Here is a 17,010-nt window from a genome sequence, read left to right on the forward strand (position 1 = left end):
ACTTGACTGAACGAGGTGTATAAACAATGCTTACAATAGCGGTGGTAGCCATCACATCCAGCTCAATGCTCTGTCACGATACAAATCATGTCAGGATCGACAGTCGCACCCAAGTTCACCGAAGTAGAGGAGATCTGGCTGCGTGGTAGCGGATGGCGGCCAGCGCCAGAGATATCGAAACTGACATCGGGCAACGAGGGAGACGCATTTGTAGCCCATCACCGGCTGCATCCGTCTGGCAATGACTTAGAAACGGCGACATGGATTGAGATTCGCAGTTCTGGGCTCTTGGATGCGATCAAGATGGTATTCCCGCAATACAGCAGTCTGTATGATCGTGCGCCTGGCGTGAGTGACAGCTCTGCAGGGGCAAGTGACACTGACTGTCGCACAGATAGACGGAAGGGATCTGTTCTTAGCAATGGATCGGTTCGACAAGGTCAAGGGATTGATCATGGATCACGTCACCAAGTCGGGTCTGACTCTACTACTTGACTTTGTGGCCAGAAGTTATGTCACAGTGTGAGTCGCTGGCTATCTCGCATGCCGGTTGATTGATGATCAACTGCCTGTAGCAAGAAGAAGTACGAGGAGTTACCTACCGGCACTATAACCTGGCCGCTGTTATGGTGGATTATGTCCACAGACTCAGAAGTCGAATCACCGTACGATCTGTACGATGCCTCGGTGAGGTTATTCACATCTTACAGGACGCTAACTTGGTCTGGATCAGGTCGCATACAAACTTGATTCCTGGCAGTACACCATGGACGATCGCGGCAGGGCGTTCGTCATCAAAGCTCACTACTACCAATGGTCGGGCTCCAATTTCCAAAAGATGGTGGTCACAAAGAAGATCCCGGAGTTCAAGGTGAGTTGTCGATCCCCAACTCGACTGGGAGTCATGCTGACTGCAAATGTAGGACATCCGACCTATCTCGGAACTGGAATTCTGGCCCCTGACTGCTGAGAGGAAGAGTTTACTACAAGGTGAGTGATATGTGAAGGATGTAGCTCACTGTAGATCAGCGAGGGGCAGCCTGTACAGTGCAAAGGTGCGATATCCATCTGTTGTCGGGAAGAACAATGATTGACCTAGACGCATAGTATTCTTCTCTCGTCTACTGTGGATACTCCGGGTCGTACTACAGCCGCATGATGAGTGGAAGGTGTGTTAAAGCGGGTTCAAGCGAGGCAGGGATGCTCACACACAGGTAACATAGCACTAGGATTTCGGGAACCGGACGGGTGATGATCGATGTCAACGGGTTTCGAAGAGCGAACCCTAACTTTGACGTCTGGACGTTAGTCGTGAGAAAGCAATATCCAGCCTACAAGCTGACCAGTCGTACTCAGAGGGGATGTCAATCGAAGGCAGGACTCCCCCATCGACGACGAGACTATCGCACCGGAATTGAGATTTTTGCTCCCACCGTCCGTTCAGGGTTTCTCCCTCAAGACCAAGGTGGGCGCCGGGATTCAAGAAAGCCGTATGCATACTGACGTTACCACAGCGCTGGGGTGACTTCCTCATCGACAATTTGGAGCCTGTTCACTGGGTGGAGAAAGCTTTCGATCACCTTGTCATACCAGACACCTATCGTAAAGCGATACGATCCCTGGTCGATGTGCATACCGGTACCCTGGGGTCACAACTCACGGCAGACGTAGTAGAAGGCAAAGGGGAAGGTTTGATCCTTGCACTCCATGGTCGACCCGGTACTGGGAAAGTGAGTGAGATACAGCGCAGATTATGAAAGCAGCTGAGAGACTCTAGACGTTGACAGCTGAAGCGGTATCTGAGCATCTGCATCGACCACTGTATGTGGTTAGTGCTGGCGAACTAGGAACGACGGTAACTGCTCTGGAGAAGAAGCTCGGAGAGGTGTTGGACGTGAGTCAAGCATTCAAGATCTTATGCTGATATAACCTAGCTGGCGACGACATGGAAAGCGGTGCTCCTAATAGATGAGGTATGCCGTGCAGTCGATAAAGCTCGGGGCTCACACCCTGTACTAGGCGGACATTTTCCTGGAGAAACGATCTGCGACAAACATTGAGAGAAACGCTTTGGTAGGCGTATTCCTGCGGCGTGAGTAGTTCTGCTCAGACGTAAGGAGCAGGCTGACTCAGCCAGTCAGTTCTCGAGTATTATAGTGGAGGTGAGTACACTTTTTCGAAATCTACAGATCGTGGAGCTGACCCCACCGTGGACAGTGCTGTTTGTGACGACTAATCGACTCTCTGAGTGAGTTGTATTCGGAGAGCAGCCGGCTGAAGTATGGACTAATTTTCGATCAGGTTCGACGAGGCTTTTGCATCACGATTCTCGTTGACCCTCTCATTCAAAGACCTCGACAGGGAATCACGGCAGGTCTTGTGGGAGAAGGTGAGTCCATCACATTGATCTATTTGCTTACGTCTTGCAGAACATCCTGCGTTGCCGGCCCGATCTTGACGCAACCGGAATGTCGCGGTCGTTCGACCTGGCACATCTCAGTGAGAAAGAGGCCAACGGTCGAGTGATCAAGCAAGCCACACGGACTGCGCAGGCCATGGCACTGGCGGATGGCGAGTCGCTGTCTATGAAGTATTTGCTCGATGTGTTGGACTTGATAGGGTAAGGACTAGTATTGACGTGCTAGGTATGGCAGCATAGGAGATCTAGTGTGGTGAAAGTATGCATCGAATCTACAAGTCGCAAGCTGCAAGTCCCTTCTAAGTTCACCACCTGTGCGGCTACCAGTGAAACTACGGTCTCCGGCTTCTCAATCACTCCCGGTGTGCAAGGGGAACCCAGTGTATGCCTGGGCGAGATCAGAGGTCGCCGATCGACACGAGACGAGTCGTTCAAGCCGTGCCAGCTCGATACGGTGCTCGAATTCGGACGCATTGGGATTCGTATGTAGAAGGTTCGTCATATCATACGAGAAGCGTTCTGCTTGCCAAACCCGATTTATACATCTCTCCCCGTATGTGGTGAGCAAATCGTCTGAACCTGTCGTGAACTTGTGCTTGAGTGCGTCCGCTAGAACGATAATGTCGCCAACGGCGAGATTCAGACCTTTCGCCCCAGTCGGTGGTACGATGTGAGCAGCATCCCCCGCCAGGAACAACCGACCGTACTGCATCGGCTCATGAACAAACGAGCGCATGGGTGTCACCGATTTTGACGTGATCGGACCCCTTTTGACCTTCCAGCCGTCCTTTGTAGCCGTTCTCGCTTCCAGCTCGTCCCATATATCTTCGTCCGTCCAAGAGTGCGCGTCGGTCCCATTCTCGACCTGGATGTAGTTTCGTGAGATGGTCGGTGATCGCATGGATAGGAGGGCAAACCCTCGTTCGTGTCGAGCGTAGATCAAGTCGTCGGATGAAGGAGGAACATCTGCCATGATTCCAAGCCAGCTGAAAGGGTATACCCTCTCGTAGACCTTCCGGAGCTGTTCGGGAATCACCTGTCGAGAAACTCCCCAGAATCCGTCGCACCCGGCAACATAATCGCATCCGAGTTCCGCCTCCTTGCCCTCTTTGCGGTAACGCACCACAGGACTAGCTGTATTTACACCCTCGATAGCCAGGACATCGGTTTCGAAAGAGAGTGGTCCTCCCTCTCGGAGTTGGAGCGCAATCAGATCCTTGCAGATCTCTGTCTGAGCGTAGATCATGACTTGTCGACCATCTGCCAGAGATGGAAAATCGATTCGATGACGTTCTCCTCGGAACAGCAGTTCTACGCCATGATGAGGGAGACCTTCCTTGTCCATCCGATCGGACGCACCTGTCTCGCGAAGGACGTCGATGGTTCCTTGTTCCAAGATACCCGCACGCTGCCTTTGTTCGACATAACTCCTGCTCCGACTCTCTAGGGTGACGCTGCCTATGCCGGCTCGGTGAAGAAGACGAGCGAGAAGCAGTCCTGCCGGTCCTGCGCCGATGATCGCTACGGTGGTACGTTCAGGTATATTCATGGCGGCTTGGGTGCGTGATTTGGGATCGATACGGCTTGTTCAATATTGGAGGTCGTGCAAGACTACCGAACGATCTTCTGTGAATCAGACAGATGACACTGCACCCAAGCGGAATCTCGGCAATAACGGAAACGAGACCGCACCGGATCAACGGGCTTTACACCTCCGCCCGTTCGTATCGTCTCGATGTCTCGATGACATCTGCTGAATTCTGTCGATGTCGGTTTGCAGTCTGCTACACAAGCAAGCAACGATAATGCTACGGTCCTACCTGCGTTCAAGTCTGAGGCGAGCATACTCCACTCGCTCGACCCAGAAGGTATATCCCTCTGCGGCCGAGGCAGTGAGCGTTGTCAAGTCTGGAGATGTGTTACTTGGAGGGGGCTTCGGTCTCTGTGGACTTCCCAACACCCTTTTCCGCGCCTTAGCCGACCGTAAGGAAGCGGTCCGAGGGCTCACAGCAGTCAGTAATAACGCTGGTGCGGGCGGGAGGACCGTAGGCATGGGTATGTTACTCGAAGCTGGCCAAATCTCCAAGCTTATAGCCAGTTACCTAGGGACGTGAGTGGTTTCTGTTACCAGCAATATGTTGCTGAAACGAAACAATTCCAGGAACAAAGTCTTGGAGAGGATGTACCTCACTGGCAAACTGGATCTCGAGTTGACCCCACAAGGGACACTGGCTGAAAGAGTAAGGGCTGGTGCTGCTGGGATACCCGCCTTCTACACGCGGACGGGATCCAACACCCCGGTGGAATTCGGTGACGTTCCTATGCGGAATGATGTTAACGGTCAAGTACGTGCGCCGCAAGGTTTTCGTGCTCCTGCTGACATCGGACAATGCAGCCCTCAGCTTTTCCATCTCCGAGAGAAGCACGGTCTTTCAAAGGCAAAAAGTTCATTATGGAAGAAGCCATCCAAGGAGACGTTGCGTTTATCCGAGCCTGGAAAGTGGACCGTGCAGGCAACGCGGTATTTCGATATACTGCAAACAACTTCTCCGCTGCAATGGCCCGTAATGCCAGAATCACCATTGTGGAGGTGAGTAAGGTCCAGCGAACATATGTCTGACTCGTTGGCAGGCCGAGGAGATCGTTCCCGTGGGTACACTTGATCCAATGTATGTACATCTGCCTGGCATCTATGTCGATAGGATCGTGAAAGCGGCAACCGGATCCGAAATAGAGTTCACGACACTGCGACCGGATTCAACAGTCTCAAGCAAGAGCGACGAGGTGTATGACCCGACGAGAGCGAAGCGGGAAATGATAGCCAGGGTGAGCGATCATCTCCCGGTTCTGTCAACAACACGTTGACAGTTTCATGCAATAGCGCGCCGCACAGGAGCTGCAAGACGGTTTCTATGTGAATCTCGGCATAGGAATACCGACTCTGATACCGTCATTCCTTCCAAAGGGTCGACATGTTTGGCTGCAAAGTGAGAACGGAATCCTCGGCATGGGACCACTTCCGTCGAAGGACGAGGTGGATGCAGATATCATCAATGCGGGGAAAGAGACAGGTGAGTTTGTTGTGTCGATTTTGCACGAGTATCTGGCTGAATGACATCAGTCACGTTATTACCTGGATCTTCCACCTTTGACTCGGTAGAATCGTTTGGAATGATCCGAGGAGGGCATATGGACGTCTCTGTACTGGGTGTAAGTGACTTATCGCCGGTCCGTAGCTGAACTCGATATACAGGCCATGGAGGTCAGCGCAGCAGGTGATCTCGCGAATTGGATTATCCCTGGGAAGCTGGTCAAAGGTGTGTCATCGGATTCTGAGTCGATGAGTTCGTCTGGAGTACTTATGTGGTAATGTCGCAGGCATGGGAGGAGCCATGGATCTCACTTCAGCTCCTGACGACACGAAAATCATCGTCTTAACAGATCACTGCGACAAGAAAGGACGGTCCAAGATTGTGGAGAAGTGCAGTCTTCCTCTGACCGGTGCTCGATGCGTCAGTTTGATCATTACCGATCTGGTAAGTACACTTAGTTGAATGACAAGACAGTAATATAACACCGCACAGGCTGTTTTCGATGTTGACAGGGAGCAGGGTGTTTTGACCCTTAAAGAGCTTATGCCAGGAGTTACATTAGAGGAGGTTCAAGCGAAAACATCTGCCCCGTTCTTGGTAGCAGACCCGTTGATACAAGTAGCAGTCTAGACTTTAGTTGCATGCAAACTATGCATGTCGCGTGGTCATTGCAGCAGGATCTATTCCGGACACCGGCGTATCGGATTCCATTCCTCCGCGGCGCGAGGACAGATGATAATGTTAACAGAAGTTATAGTGTTCGTAGTATGATCACCCGTCTTATAACCAAGTGCTCTCGAGAACCATGTTAGCGTCACGCAGAGCCGGCAAGATCGTTCAGATCAGTGTATACTTAGCACGAGCAGTCAAGAATCGAGTAGGTCGGCAGACGAGGGGCATACACACGGAGTTTCAACCGAGCCCAGAGGACATTGTCTTGACGGTGAGCAGGAACGGATCGTCTGCGTATGGGTCCCCGCTCAAGTATGCTGTGATCCAGTTCGCGCGCCGTACAGCTCTTACAAGAGCGAAGAAAGGCCTCTTCAAAGATACATCGTCCGATCAGTTGCTTCGTTCAACTCTACAGACAGGCTTGAAACTGAGTGGTATGGATCCTGCTTTGGTTGAAGATATAGTGATCGGTAGGTAGGACCTGGATCGTCACCTGACATGCTCACGCATCCTCTAGGTACATGCCATCCTCCATCGCCATGTTATGAGGCTCGGGCTGCTGCTCTTGCGGCAGGATTTCCCGAGTCCACCCCGGTACAGACGGTAAATCGGCTTTGTGGTTCTGGCCTGATGGCAATTAGACATATAAGCGATAGCATACGAGCTGGTGACATCGATGTTGGAATCGCAGTAGGATATGAGAGCATGTCAAGCCAGTAAGCCATGCTGCGCCTGAAAATCGCACATACTTTGCTGACATCTGCTGTGCAGTCCTCGGCCCACGCCATTGTTTGCTGATGAACAGATAAAGCAGACCCCTTCGTCGTTGGATTGTGCTAAGGTGTGTTCAGAAGCAAGGCGAAGCTGACCTTGTTCTAGCCCATGGGCTGGACATCTGAGATGCTGGCTCTCGAATACGACGTGTCCCGAGCCAAGCAAGATCACTACGGCCTGTTGTCTCACACTAGAGCATCCCACGCTAGCAGAAGTGGGCGATTTCAAGATGAAATTATGGCCATCACGACTACTGTTCTATCCAATCCCGAAGATCCATCATCTTCTCGTGTTTCGGTTACAGTCGACACGGATGATGGAATACGACATAACGCAACTCTCGAAATGATGACCGCTGCGCGACCTGCGTTCAAGGGCATGGGCGACGAACGATCGACTGGGCCGAACTCAAGTCAAGTCACCGATGGTGCAGCCATGGCTATTATGATGCGTCGTAGCAAAGCGGAAAAGCTGGGTTTTGACATTCTTGCCACTCACTTGGGCACCAGTGTTGTGGGTGTCAGCCCAAGAGTGATGGGTATCGGCCCTGTCAGAGCTATACCGTAAGTGGGCTCATTCTAGTACCAAATTGCGTTACTGACATGACATACAGAGCTGTGCTCGCTCGAGCGAACCTCACTGTCAGCGACGTGGATCTCTTCGAGGTAACATGTCTTGAGCCTGGTCAGAAGACTCAACGCTAACTGAACTCCATCACGTATCAGATCAACGAGGCATTTGGATCAATGTGGGTTACAAGCACCTCAAGAGCGAACTACCACTGATTGCTCCATTCAGGTACGCATATTCTGTGGAGACGTTGGAACTTGACATTGCCAAAGTGAACGTCAACGGAGGAGCCATGTGAGTGGACTGATCACACACAGCATGTTGATCCCAGCAGTGCTCTCGGTCACCCCCTGGGAGCTACCGGTGTGCGTCAAGTCGTCACAGGGGTGACAGAACTCAAAAGGAGGGGTGGACACAAACATCAGATACTGTGCACGAGCATGTGCATCGGGTCAGGGTGAGTCTTGAACGACTAGATTTAAGCTGACAAGTACCAAGCATGGGCGCTGCAGCAGTGTTTGTAGTATAGAACTTAACGTTATACATTGTTGACGGTTATGGACCGGTGCTTGCTGGTCCGATCACAGAGGGCGGAGGTGGCATATCCGACTGGCCGGTGAATTGCGCATGAACCTTGGTCAAGTGTTAATTGTGAAGCTTCCATATGCAAATTCATGATCCACCACATAACCGCAATGATCGTCAAGAACCTCACCGGAAAGCCCGACACAGATAGCAGGAACACCTCGCTGTTCGGCGTGGTTCACCCTGCGACGCATGAAGCTGTACATCAGGTAGAAAGATCATCTCGGGAATCGTTCTCCAAAGCCTTGCAGATCTGCCACGATGCCTTGCCCTCCTGGTCAGCACAGCCACTGGCCGAGCGTTGTTCCATCTTTGAGAAAGCCGCATCTTTACTTCAAGACGGATCAACTGATTGGAAATCTCGTCTGGCCGAGGCGAATATGAAAGAGACGTCTGTCACCAGCTGGTGGACGAATGAGCAATTGGACGGGGTACCTCTGTTCATCCGGGAGCTCACCAGAGCAGCACACGAAGTGCTCGTGCCTGAAGTCATGAACGCAGATAAGAGTATGTATCGTAGCGACAGCAAGGTTATTGCTGACAGCCATTCTCTCTCTCTTCATAGGCACCGTGCACATAGAGAGGCTACCCTTTGGCGTCTGCCTTGCTATCGCCGCTTGGAATGCTGTAAGCTCGCAATAGATCTTCCTATATCGTCGCTCAATTGACCGTTATTTAGGTCCACCTTTTGACCGCTCGAGCCATCATTACTCCATTGATCGCGGGCAACACAGTGATACTCAAAACATCAGAGCACACACCGTATACCCAAACACTCTGGGCTGAGCTATTGTACGAGTCAGGACTGCCAAGAGAGTGCTTAACTGTGGTTCACGTGGCGGCCGAGGACGCTCCAAGTCTTGTACCTCTATTGGTTGCGGACAAACGTGTCAGGTATGTTCTAAGCCTGTTTCCGGCTGACCAAAACACAGGCATGTCAACTTCACCGGGTCTACTAACGTTGGATCAATACTCGCCGGTCTCGCTGGTAAACACCTCAAGCCGTCTTTGATGGAGCTAGGAGGTAAAGCGCCAGTGCTCTTGCTGCCAAGTGCGGATTTCAGAATCGCTGCGAGCCACAGTACGTGAGCGCATCATTTTCGACGTCAACGCTGATCTACATCTCAGTCCTCTTCGGCACATTTATGAATGCTGGACAGCTATGTATGAGCACAGAAAGGGTACTGGTTCCACGATCTCGATACGACGACTTGGTGGCTGCTCTGCGAGATGCTTGGGCTAGCGTGAAGCAGAAGGAACCCCGGGCTCTGTTCAGCAGCGTGTCAACTTGTCGAGTACGAAATCTAATCAAAGATGCAATTGCCCGAGGCGCAGAGCCGCTCACAGGACCTTGGAAAGAGGACATCGGTAATCTCGTCACGCCGATTATCTTGGGTTCAGGCACAGCCGAAATGAAGATCTTCCGAGAGGAGTCGTTTGGACCCGTATCAATCGTGATACCGATCGAGGACGATGGCTTGACGAACGAGCAAGTCACTGACCATATGGTTGCGCTTGCCAACGACAGCGATTACGGTCTCACCGCATCGGTATGGTCGACAGACTTGCAGCTGGCTCAAGATGTAGCTCGGCGGCTCGAGTGCGGGGCAGTTCATATCAACTCACCGGTAGGTTTTCTCAATCTTCTCGTGAATCGAATGCTGACACCCTCATAGACCGCTGGTGATCTACCCAGTGTCCCTCACGGTGGCTGGAAGTCTTCAGGTTGGGGAAGATTCAACGGCGCCGAAGGCATTCGGTCGTTTACGCAGGTGAGTGCGACTATCAGTAAAAGAGCATTTGCCTATCGTGCTTTTGTAGATTCGTACTATCGAAACAGAGAAGGGTCCTGGACATACACTCCCCCTCGATATATTCGAGCTGTAGCTATGCCTGATCGGTTGATCTCTTAGGATGTGCTCTATTGTATCGTGTGCATTCAGGACGTGTGCGATCCTGAACGGAAAAAGCATAGACGTGTAATGATACTGTGTTAGAAGTTCCAATTGATGCACACCACTCCATGATATGACTCGTCATTCAGCACATCATAACGGCATTGACTGACGTGCATGTCACGATTATGCTACCTTTGCCAGCAATGCCTCAAACTGTTCTTCACATTCCTTCTCCACGTCGTATCGGAAGAGAGTCTCATGGACATCGCTGCACGGAATGTCAGCTTGAGCCTTTATAGCCATATGATTCACTCACCGCGAGAGCATCTTATCAGGATTTGTCATGCCGTTCTTGGCGACGGCCTTGAACTGTGCGTCTCGAGCTGCCTTGTCCTGTGTATGAAGACCTCGACTGTTGGCAGATGCAGTCAACACGGCCCAGTCGGTTCGAGGTTTCCTGATAGCGTGGTAAACTCGAAGGGCTTGTCCGACCTGATCTTTTGTCTTGATCTTGCTGAGAATCACTCCGAGTGCAGCTGCATCTTCGATAGCCTGCGCTGCTCCTTGGGCGATATGCGGTAGAGTAGGGTGGCACGCATCACCCACCAAAGCTGCGTTGTTATCAACCCAGTGGAGAAGAGGCTCATGGATCCGGAGCTTCCATTCTAGAACATCACCTTCGGGTACAAGGTTGAGAAGCTTTTGCACTCTGGGACAAAAGTCATGGAATGTTTGAAGCATCTCAACTTTTGACCCAGACGCAGTCCAGGTATCCGCTTGGACAAAGTTCCGGTCGGGCTGCGTGGTTGACATATTGAACAGGTCACCCGACTCGATGGGATATGCCTGCGAACATAATCGGGTCGGTGACTTCCTCCTGAAAGCGCACCTCCTGTTATGTCGAACTCACAATGATGTGACGTTTCTCTCCGATCCATCGATAAGATTGAGTACCAGTGAAGAACGGTAGCAACTCTGGGTCATCCTTAATGGCCGACCGTCGCACCATGATTCGGTACGCTGCTTGTCCTGTGTCGGCGACTGAAACATCAGCTTGGTGTCGCAATAGCCCCAACTCACCTTCATCTATCTCGCCTTTCCTTTCTAGCATTGCAGCTCTAGCTTTACTCTTAATGCCGTCAGCCGCGAGGATGACGTCTGCTTCAATCCATTCCAAATCTTTGCTGTCCTTGTTTGTCACCTGGAATCGGGTAGCATCGAAGTCGTATTGGGTGATGTAATGCCCAAGGTGCAGCTTGACCACACCGGTTGCTTCTGCACCCTTCACAAGTGCTTTCTGCAAAGCCGCTCTGTGACATGTCTATGTTACAAGAAGTCAACCACTGCTGAGTACTTGACACTCACCATAAAAGGATATCCGTACTCGTTCTCCATGTAGGAGTCGTAATGAACGGTCGTCAAGACCTCATCACTGGCGCAGTCTTAGGCGAAAGTCAGCGAACTGGGTGTTGGACATGTGAAACTCACCAAGAACATTAGCCTTGGTCAAGTTGACGCCCTCAGCTTGGGCGATATGCAAGACTCCCCAGTGATCCATGATTCTAGCAAGATTGGGTGGGATATTGATGCCCGCGCCGACCTCGCCAAGAGCTGGAGCCGCTTCCCAGACGTTGATATTGGTGAAACCTTTCTTCGCGAGGGATAGGGCACTTCCCATACCGCCCATACTATCGCGATGTGTCAGTCAGTGATGGTACAGCTTATTGCATCGATATCAGCTTACCCGGCGCCGATGCTATGGAACTGTCAGCGATGGCTGAGCCCCGGGAAGGAGGGGTACGCACATGTGGATACGCAGCTCATCTGCTAAAGAAGTGGACATGCTGCTTCTCGCTTGAGGGTGTGCACTCAACAATTCGAAGATTGATTTCTTGGACCGTTATGATAAACGAAAGATGTCTGTTTACATAGGAAAACACACGACCGCACGCCGACGCCATCATCTCCGGCCAAATCGATGTCAGATAACTGTGTCCGGAGTCGCGGAAACCAAAACCCCTATGCTTAGCTCATGTCATGCATCGTCTAACTACTCGGGCGAAATGCCGTGGTAAGCGTTCTGAAGCAGTTTCAACAGTTGTTCCTGTTCCAGCGGCGCAGGATTAGGGTAACGCGCTGTACATGCCAAAGCCGCTGCCTTTTCAAGGTCTTCTTCCTTCATTCCGAGGTCTTTCAGGCTCTGCACAGTTCCCAGCTCCTTTTCCAGATCCCACAGGGCTTTTGCCGCGCTACCATGACATCCAATGGCTTTGGTGATCAAAGCCATTGCCCCTGGGGCCGCGATGGCGTTGTAGGCCATGGCGTGTGGAAGGATTACCGTGTGTGTTTCCGAGTGAGGGAGCCCAAACGTCCCTCCGAGTGTGTGACACAACTTGTGATGAATGGCCATGCCAACATGTCCGAGACAGATCCCGGCTGCCCAAGCACCGGTCACTGCGTCACCGCGTGCGTCCAGATCGTTCGGACTTGTCTTTAATCGTCGTAGAGACCTGTACATTGTTGAAATGCCGGAGACCGCGACGCTCTCAATCAGAGGATTGATTTGCTCCGAATACAGTGCTTCCACGCAGTGAGCGATAGCGTTAATCCCCGATGTGTAAGTCAAGCTCTGCGGAAGTGACAGGGTTAAATCGACATCGTAAATGATTGTTGTAGGTAAGATGCGGGGATCGTTTCTCGTCGTCTTTCGGCTGTCGACCGTCTCTCCAAGGATTGGTGTCGCCTCGCTTCCGGCGTAGGTGGTGGGCACAGCGATATGAGGAATATTCATGCGTATACCCAGTGCTTTACCGAGTCCAATGGTTGAACCACCCCCGAGTGATAGCTGTTTGTTGGTTAGTTTCGCTCTTTTATACCTTCAGAGGCGACTGACAAGACAATCCGCATTCAAGGCTTTAGCCTGCCCCAGCGCTTTATTGGTAACCTCCTCGGGCGTATGCATGACTGCGTCGGAACATCTGAGCGGTCAGTCACTGTTACGCGCAGAGTCACTCACATCCCAGCAAATGAATCTCCCAACGACTCGCGAACACGATAAGCCAATGCGAGCTGTCTATCAGTCGACTCGGTGACCAATAACACTCGCGAGACTTGGAGACGGGCAACCTCATTTGGGACCTGTTGGAGGGAGCCAGTCCCAAAGATTGTCCGAGGTATGTGAGCTTCGAATGTGAAGGGTCGCATGATGCTTAGTGGAGATGGCCGAGTGTGTAATGTCAAGCATAAACATTGAATCATATAGTGAGTAGTTGAAGGAAACGCGTCGGTCGCATGAAAGCCGGGATCCGGCCAGGGCACGGAACTGAATACATATCTAATCGTGTCCATGTCTTCGTTGATGCATTTGCGATGGTTGCTTGCATCTAGTCTACACAAATACCATGCCTAAACTCTCTGACGTCGCACATTTGGGAAAGGCAGTGAGGGAAGCCCTTGACAGGGGGGCGCCTGACATTGAATTGGTGAGTCGTGTGCGATAGCTTCGTTGCTGATCCCGCTCTAGAGCACTTTGCCCGAACTACTGGATCTCTCGGCGGACAAGATCACCGATAATGTCTTGAGGATCAACGAGAACACTCCGGATCCTCGCCAGAAGTACGTCACAGAGACTCTTGTCAAGCATCTACATGACTTTGTCCGAGAGGTCAACTTGACTACGGAGGAATGGATGTGAGTACAGTAGTTGATGCGCGAGCTGATCAGCCAGGGCATCTATCGAATTTCTCACTCGCACGGGGCAAACATGCACCGATTTACGTCAAGAGTTCATTCTCTTGAGCGATGTCTTCGGCGTGAGCGCGCTTGTTGACATCCTGAATCACCCGAAGCCTGAAGTGAGTGAACGTGTTTCATGTTTGTGCTGACATCTCGTAGGGTGCAACAGAGGGAACGGTTCTGGGACCTTTCTTCGTTGAGGACGCTAAAACGGTATGTGTTATCTGCCCCAAGCAAAAGTATCTCATGAGCGTTGTAGATCGAATACGGCGATAGCATCGCACAGGAAGGTAGAGGGGAATACATGCTGGTAAAGGGACGGGTGGTCGACCTGCAAGTAAGTCGTAGAACTCGTTCCAGGAGCTGACTCGCAGGGCAAACCTGTACCACGGTGTCTGATAGAGACCTGGGAAACTGTAAGTTGCGCCGGTCAAAACTTTCCTGACTCGAGCAGGATCAAGATGGGTTTTACGACACACAATACGCCAGCTACGAAGCAGACTGCCGCGGGAGACTATACACGGACAAAGACGGAAATTACGCGTTCAGAGCTGTCCTGCCCGTTGCCTATCCGATCCCCAATGACGTGAGTACACCCAATCTGTGATGAGCTGATCGAACAGGGACCCGTCGGCCAACTACTTCGCTCCATGAACAGACACGTTTTTAGACCTGCTCATTTGCATATGATGTTTCAGGTGGGTGTCATGTGCGGCCGCTATAGCTTAGCTGACACCGTGACAGGCTGATGGACAAGAGGAGTTGGTAACGTCGTTGTACTTCAAGGGAGACATGTTCCTGACGAGGTGAGTCAGACGATCGCGATGCGTATAGTGTACTGATGTCATGTCAGTGACGCTGTGTTCGGCGTCAAATCGTCCCTGGTGGTGGATCCAAAGTTGATCACCGACAAAGCAGAAGCCAAGAAGTGGGGATTCAAGCATTCACCTTTCTACATGGTCGAAAAGGATTTCGTTCTTGTGTCAAAGGATGAAGCGGACAGAGAACGTGCCAAGCTGGCGAACGTATGAATCAGATTCTAGTTGATGTATTCCGCAATGATGTCATAATGTAATGTCACCCGATAAGTTTTCTGTGCGCTCGGGCCATATGTGGAGAACGTTCTTGACCACAACATCGCTCTTTGAGGACCAAAACAATGTGTACTAGTCACAACTATCGCGATGAGCTGCAGAGACCGAGGCACGGAGGCCGAAAGCGTTGAGCGGGACAGACAAGGACCCGTCGCGGTTGGAATGAGAACCCGTGCGGTCGCTCTTTGACCCCCGAAATGATCGTTCTAGGGAACGTTCCTTCTCTTCTCTCCGATCGAAGACAGGGGGGGATGTTTGTTCCTCTTCTTCCGATTGCCTACTCGGCTATTCATGCGTTGCACCTACCACTATCACGGTAACCGGAAATCAAATGGCTTACCATTGTTGAGGGTCTCCGAAGATCTCTTGAGGGGAACCGACAAGTCCTCACCGCTCTCCTCCCGTCTTGTCCCGATACAGCTACTTCGGGTATCAAACGGATTCCAGAATGGGTTTCGACTTTGCATAGCGCCCAAAATAGCACCTCGATCAGCGAGATAAGGTAGAGAAGGCTTGGCAGTGGTGTTATCATGGTGGGTGTTCGAAAGAACCGTCAAGTCCTCTATTGGTATGCAATCGATAGGTCAACTTCATTCCGAAGAGAATTTCGGAAGTGACTCGAAGTGGTCGACCAGTACTTTCGTACCTACATAAGGAGCTTGGACCCACATCGTACTGTACCGTAATTCACCCCTCGCTCTCGATCATACCCACCGCCGAACAGCTCCCACGATGCTCTCCAAGTTCGCCGCTCTCACCGTTCTCATCTCGTTCGCTGTCGCTACTCCCGTCAAGAGAGTGGTTGACGCTACTTACGCCGTCTCCAACCTCGAGCCGGACACGACGGTATGGTCCAACGGTGCCAACCAGGCATTCCAGGTCTGGGGAAACTCGTGTAACACCACACAGAAGGAATTGATTGCCGAGGGTCTCGAGCAGACTTTGATATTGGTGGACCACGCCCGTGACCATCTTCGTCGATTTGGAAACGATTCGCAGTGAGTGGAGATATGGTTTCTAGACACCCAGTGCATCGCTGACAACGGAACAGCTTCCAAACCTGGTTTGGTAACAACAACGATCCCAACACCATCCAAGGGCTTTACGACCGCATCGTCTCCGGCGACAAGGGAAACATCTCGTTCACCTGCGACGACGTTGACAAGTGAGTAATGGTACTCGTGACCAGCGCTGACTCACCCGCAGCACCTGTAACGGCAAATACGGAATCATCCCTGGATACTTCTCCTCCTCCATCCCCGAGCTCACCGTTGTCTGCCCTACCTACTATCTCTCCAAGAAGCCGCTCGCCGAGCTGTGTACCGAGGGACAGACCATCTCTTCCCAAGGCTCCGAATGTAAGCGTGATATCGAAGGCGCACGTTCGTGCTAATCACTCTGGTAGCTACCGATGGCTCGTGGTTCTTCCACCGACTCCTTCACCTCCCTATCGCTTCCGGTGGTCACTTGAGCGACGTCGTCGACACTGCCAACGAAGCAGTCGAGCTTGCCCATGGAGTCAACGTGAGTTCACGATGATGACATCTGTACTGATCGATTCTACTCAGGCATCTCAAGCTATACGATCCATTCACACGATCCAGTACTACGCGCTCGATGTCTATGCTCAGGATATCCTGCTCCCCGGAGAGGGCTGTCTCGGTGACGTGAGTGAGCGCGATGACTCTGCATGACCTCACGCTAACACATCTCGTAGATTTCCGTTGCCGTCACTGCTGCTGAGCGAAGGAAGCGAGATCTTGGCGGTCTTACCCAGCTGTAGGATTAAACTCAAACGAGACTCATCTTAAACGGCTTATCATGCCGCCCACCTACATCTATAGTCCTACCATCGTTATAATTGACCATGCAGTCCGGTGTTTAGTGTTGCGGATAGCTGTCGTGCCGATTAGTTACAGCAATTGTGCGACGTCCAATTGGAGGTACTGTTGTACTGCGTGATACTTATACGACGAGAGCTGATCCCCACGATACGACGAACACCGTTCCAAGTCAAAAAACATATCAGAGTGAAGACTCCACTAACTACCCGGTAACGGCTTGTGTCAATAGTTGTAGCCGCGCATCAACGGGATGCCGCGAAATCGCCAACCGTGGACGAGAGATGGCAGCCCACAAAGAAGCTTTCGGACAGCAATCAACTTCGTACT

At 51.7% G+C, this 17,010-nt stretch overlaps 9 protein-coding genes across 9 annotated transcripts; 6 read left to right on the forward strand and 3 right to left on the reverse strand.

The window, feature by feature from the left end:
* Positions 1–87: 87 nt before the first annotated feature.
* On the forward strand, positions 88–2,624 carry CI109_104438 (uncharacterized protein; the record flags this gene model as incomplete). Its single annotated transcript, XM_065967498.1, has 14 exons — positions 88–348; positions 395–522; positions 576–687; positions 734–871; positions 924–990; positions 1,359–1,465; positions 1,515–1,730; positions 1,778–1,885; positions 1,935–1,973; positions 2,020–2,092; positions 2,142–2,162; positions 2,218–2,248; positions 2,302–2,374; positions 2,430–2,624. 14 exons carry the CDS (start codon positions 88–90, stop codon positions 2,622–2,624), a joined length of 1,569 nt encoding a protein of 522 aa, XP_065823570.1.
* A 144-nt stretch (positions 2,625–2,768) lies between these two features.
* CI109_104439 (4-hydroxybenzoate 3-monooxygenase) lies at positions 2,769–3,968 on the reverse strand (the record flags this gene model as incomplete). Its single annotated transcript, XM_032005318.1, has 1 exon — positions 2,769–3,968. The coding sequence occupies one exon, from the start codon at positions 3,966–3,968 to the stop codon at positions 2,769–2,771; it is 1,200 nt and encodes a 399-aa protein (XP_031860279.1).
* A 217-nt stretch (positions 3,969–4,185) lies between these two features.
* CI109_104440 (uncharacterized protein) lies at positions 4,186–6,141 on the forward strand (the record flags this gene model as incomplete). The annotated part of the gene is made up of 9 exons (XM_065967499.1): positions 4,186–4,529; positions 4,581–4,764; positions 4,815–5,009; positions 5,057–5,245; positions 5,301–5,490; positions 5,541–5,629; positions 5,673–5,736; positions 5,798–5,955; positions 6,004–6,141. 9 exons carry the CDS (start codon positions 4,186–4,188, stop codon positions 6,139–6,141), a joined length of 1,551 nt encoding a protein of 516 aa, XP_065823571.1.
* A 175-nt stretch (positions 6,142–6,316) lies between these two features.
* Positions 6,317–8,056, forward strand: CI109_104441 (uncharacterized protein; the record flags this gene model as incomplete). Its single annotated transcript, XM_065967500.1, has 9 exons — positions 6,317–6,454; positions 6,512–6,653; positions 6,701–6,899; positions 6,955–7,024; positions 7,084–7,520; positions 7,571–7,622; positions 7,683–7,705; positions 7,756–7,821; positions 8,026–8,056. The coding sequence occupies 9 exons, from the start codon at positions 6,317–6,319 to the stop codon at positions 8,054–8,056; spliced, it is 1,158 nt and encodes a 385-aa protein (XP_065823572.1).
* A 166-nt stretch (positions 8,057–8,222) lies between these two features.
* CI109_104442 (uncharacterized protein) lies at positions 8,223–9,999 on the forward strand (the record flags this gene model as incomplete). Its single annotated transcript, XM_065967501.1, has 7 exons — positions 8,223–8,619; positions 8,678–8,739; positions 8,792–8,904; positions 9,045–9,193; positions 9,241–9,740; positions 9,789–9,884; positions 9,934–9,999. The coding sequence occupies 7 exons, from the start codon at positions 8,223–8,225 to the stop codon at positions 9,997–9,999; spliced, it is 1,383 nt and encodes a 460-aa protein (XP_065823573.1).
* Positions 10,000–10,193: 194 nt separating this feature from the next.
* On the reverse strand, positions 10,194–11,853 carry CI109_104443 (uncharacterized protein; the record flags this gene model as incomplete). Its single annotated transcript, XM_032005314.1, has 8 exons — positions 10,194–10,278; positions 10,327–10,856; positions 10,921–11,039; positions 11,091–11,331; positions 11,376–11,452; positions 11,499–11,698; positions 11,755–11,766; positions 11,816–11,853. 8 exons carry the CDS (start codon positions 11,851–11,853, stop codon positions 10,194–10,196), a joined length of 1,302 nt encoding a protein of 433 aa, XP_031860275.1.
* A 207-nt stretch (positions 11,854–12,060) lies between these two features.
* Positions 12,061–13,141, reverse strand: CI109_104444 (uncharacterized protein; the record flags this gene model as incomplete). The annotated part of the gene is made up of 3 exons (XM_065967502.1): positions 12,061–12,855; positions 12,904–12,974; positions 13,027–13,141. The coding sequence occupies 3 exons, from the start codon at positions 13,139–13,141 to the stop codon at positions 12,061–12,063; spliced, it is 981 nt and encodes a 326-aa protein (XP_065823574.1).
* A 270-nt stretch (positions 13,142–13,411) lies between these two features.
* On the forward strand, positions 13,412–14,776 carry CI109_104445 (uncharacterized protein; the record flags this gene model as incomplete). The annotated part of the gene is made up of 8 exons (XM_065967503.1): positions 13,412–13,492; positions 13,534–13,625; positions 13,738–13,822; positions 13,905–13,958; positions 14,005–14,082; positions 14,369–14,443; positions 14,490–14,551; positions 14,599–14,776. The coding sequence occupies 8 exons, from the start codon at positions 13,412–13,414 to the stop codon at positions 14,774–14,776; spliced, it is 705 nt and encodes a 234-aa protein (XP_065823575.1).
* Positions 14,777–15,571: 795 nt separating this feature from the next.
* CI109_104446 (uncharacterized protein) lies at positions 15,572–16,622 on the forward strand (the record flags this gene model as incomplete). The annotated part of the gene is made up of 6 exons (XM_032005311.1): positions 15,572–15,837; positions 15,891–16,004; positions 16,046–16,197; positions 16,245–16,363; positions 16,408–16,506; positions 16,557–16,622. 6 exons carry the CDS (start codon positions 15,572–15,574, stop codon positions 16,620–16,622), a joined length of 816 nt encoding a protein of 271 aa, XP_031860272.1.
* Between the last annotated feature and the right edge of the window lie 388 nt (positions 16,623–17,010).

This window comes from Kwoniella shandongensis, chromosome 7 (genome assembly GCF_008629635.2).
Source record: "Kwoniella shandongensis chromosome 7, complete sequence".
Lineage (NCBI taxonomy): Eukaryota > Fungi > Basidiomycota > Tremellomycetes > Tremellales > Cryptococcaceae > Kwoniella > Kwoniella shandongensis.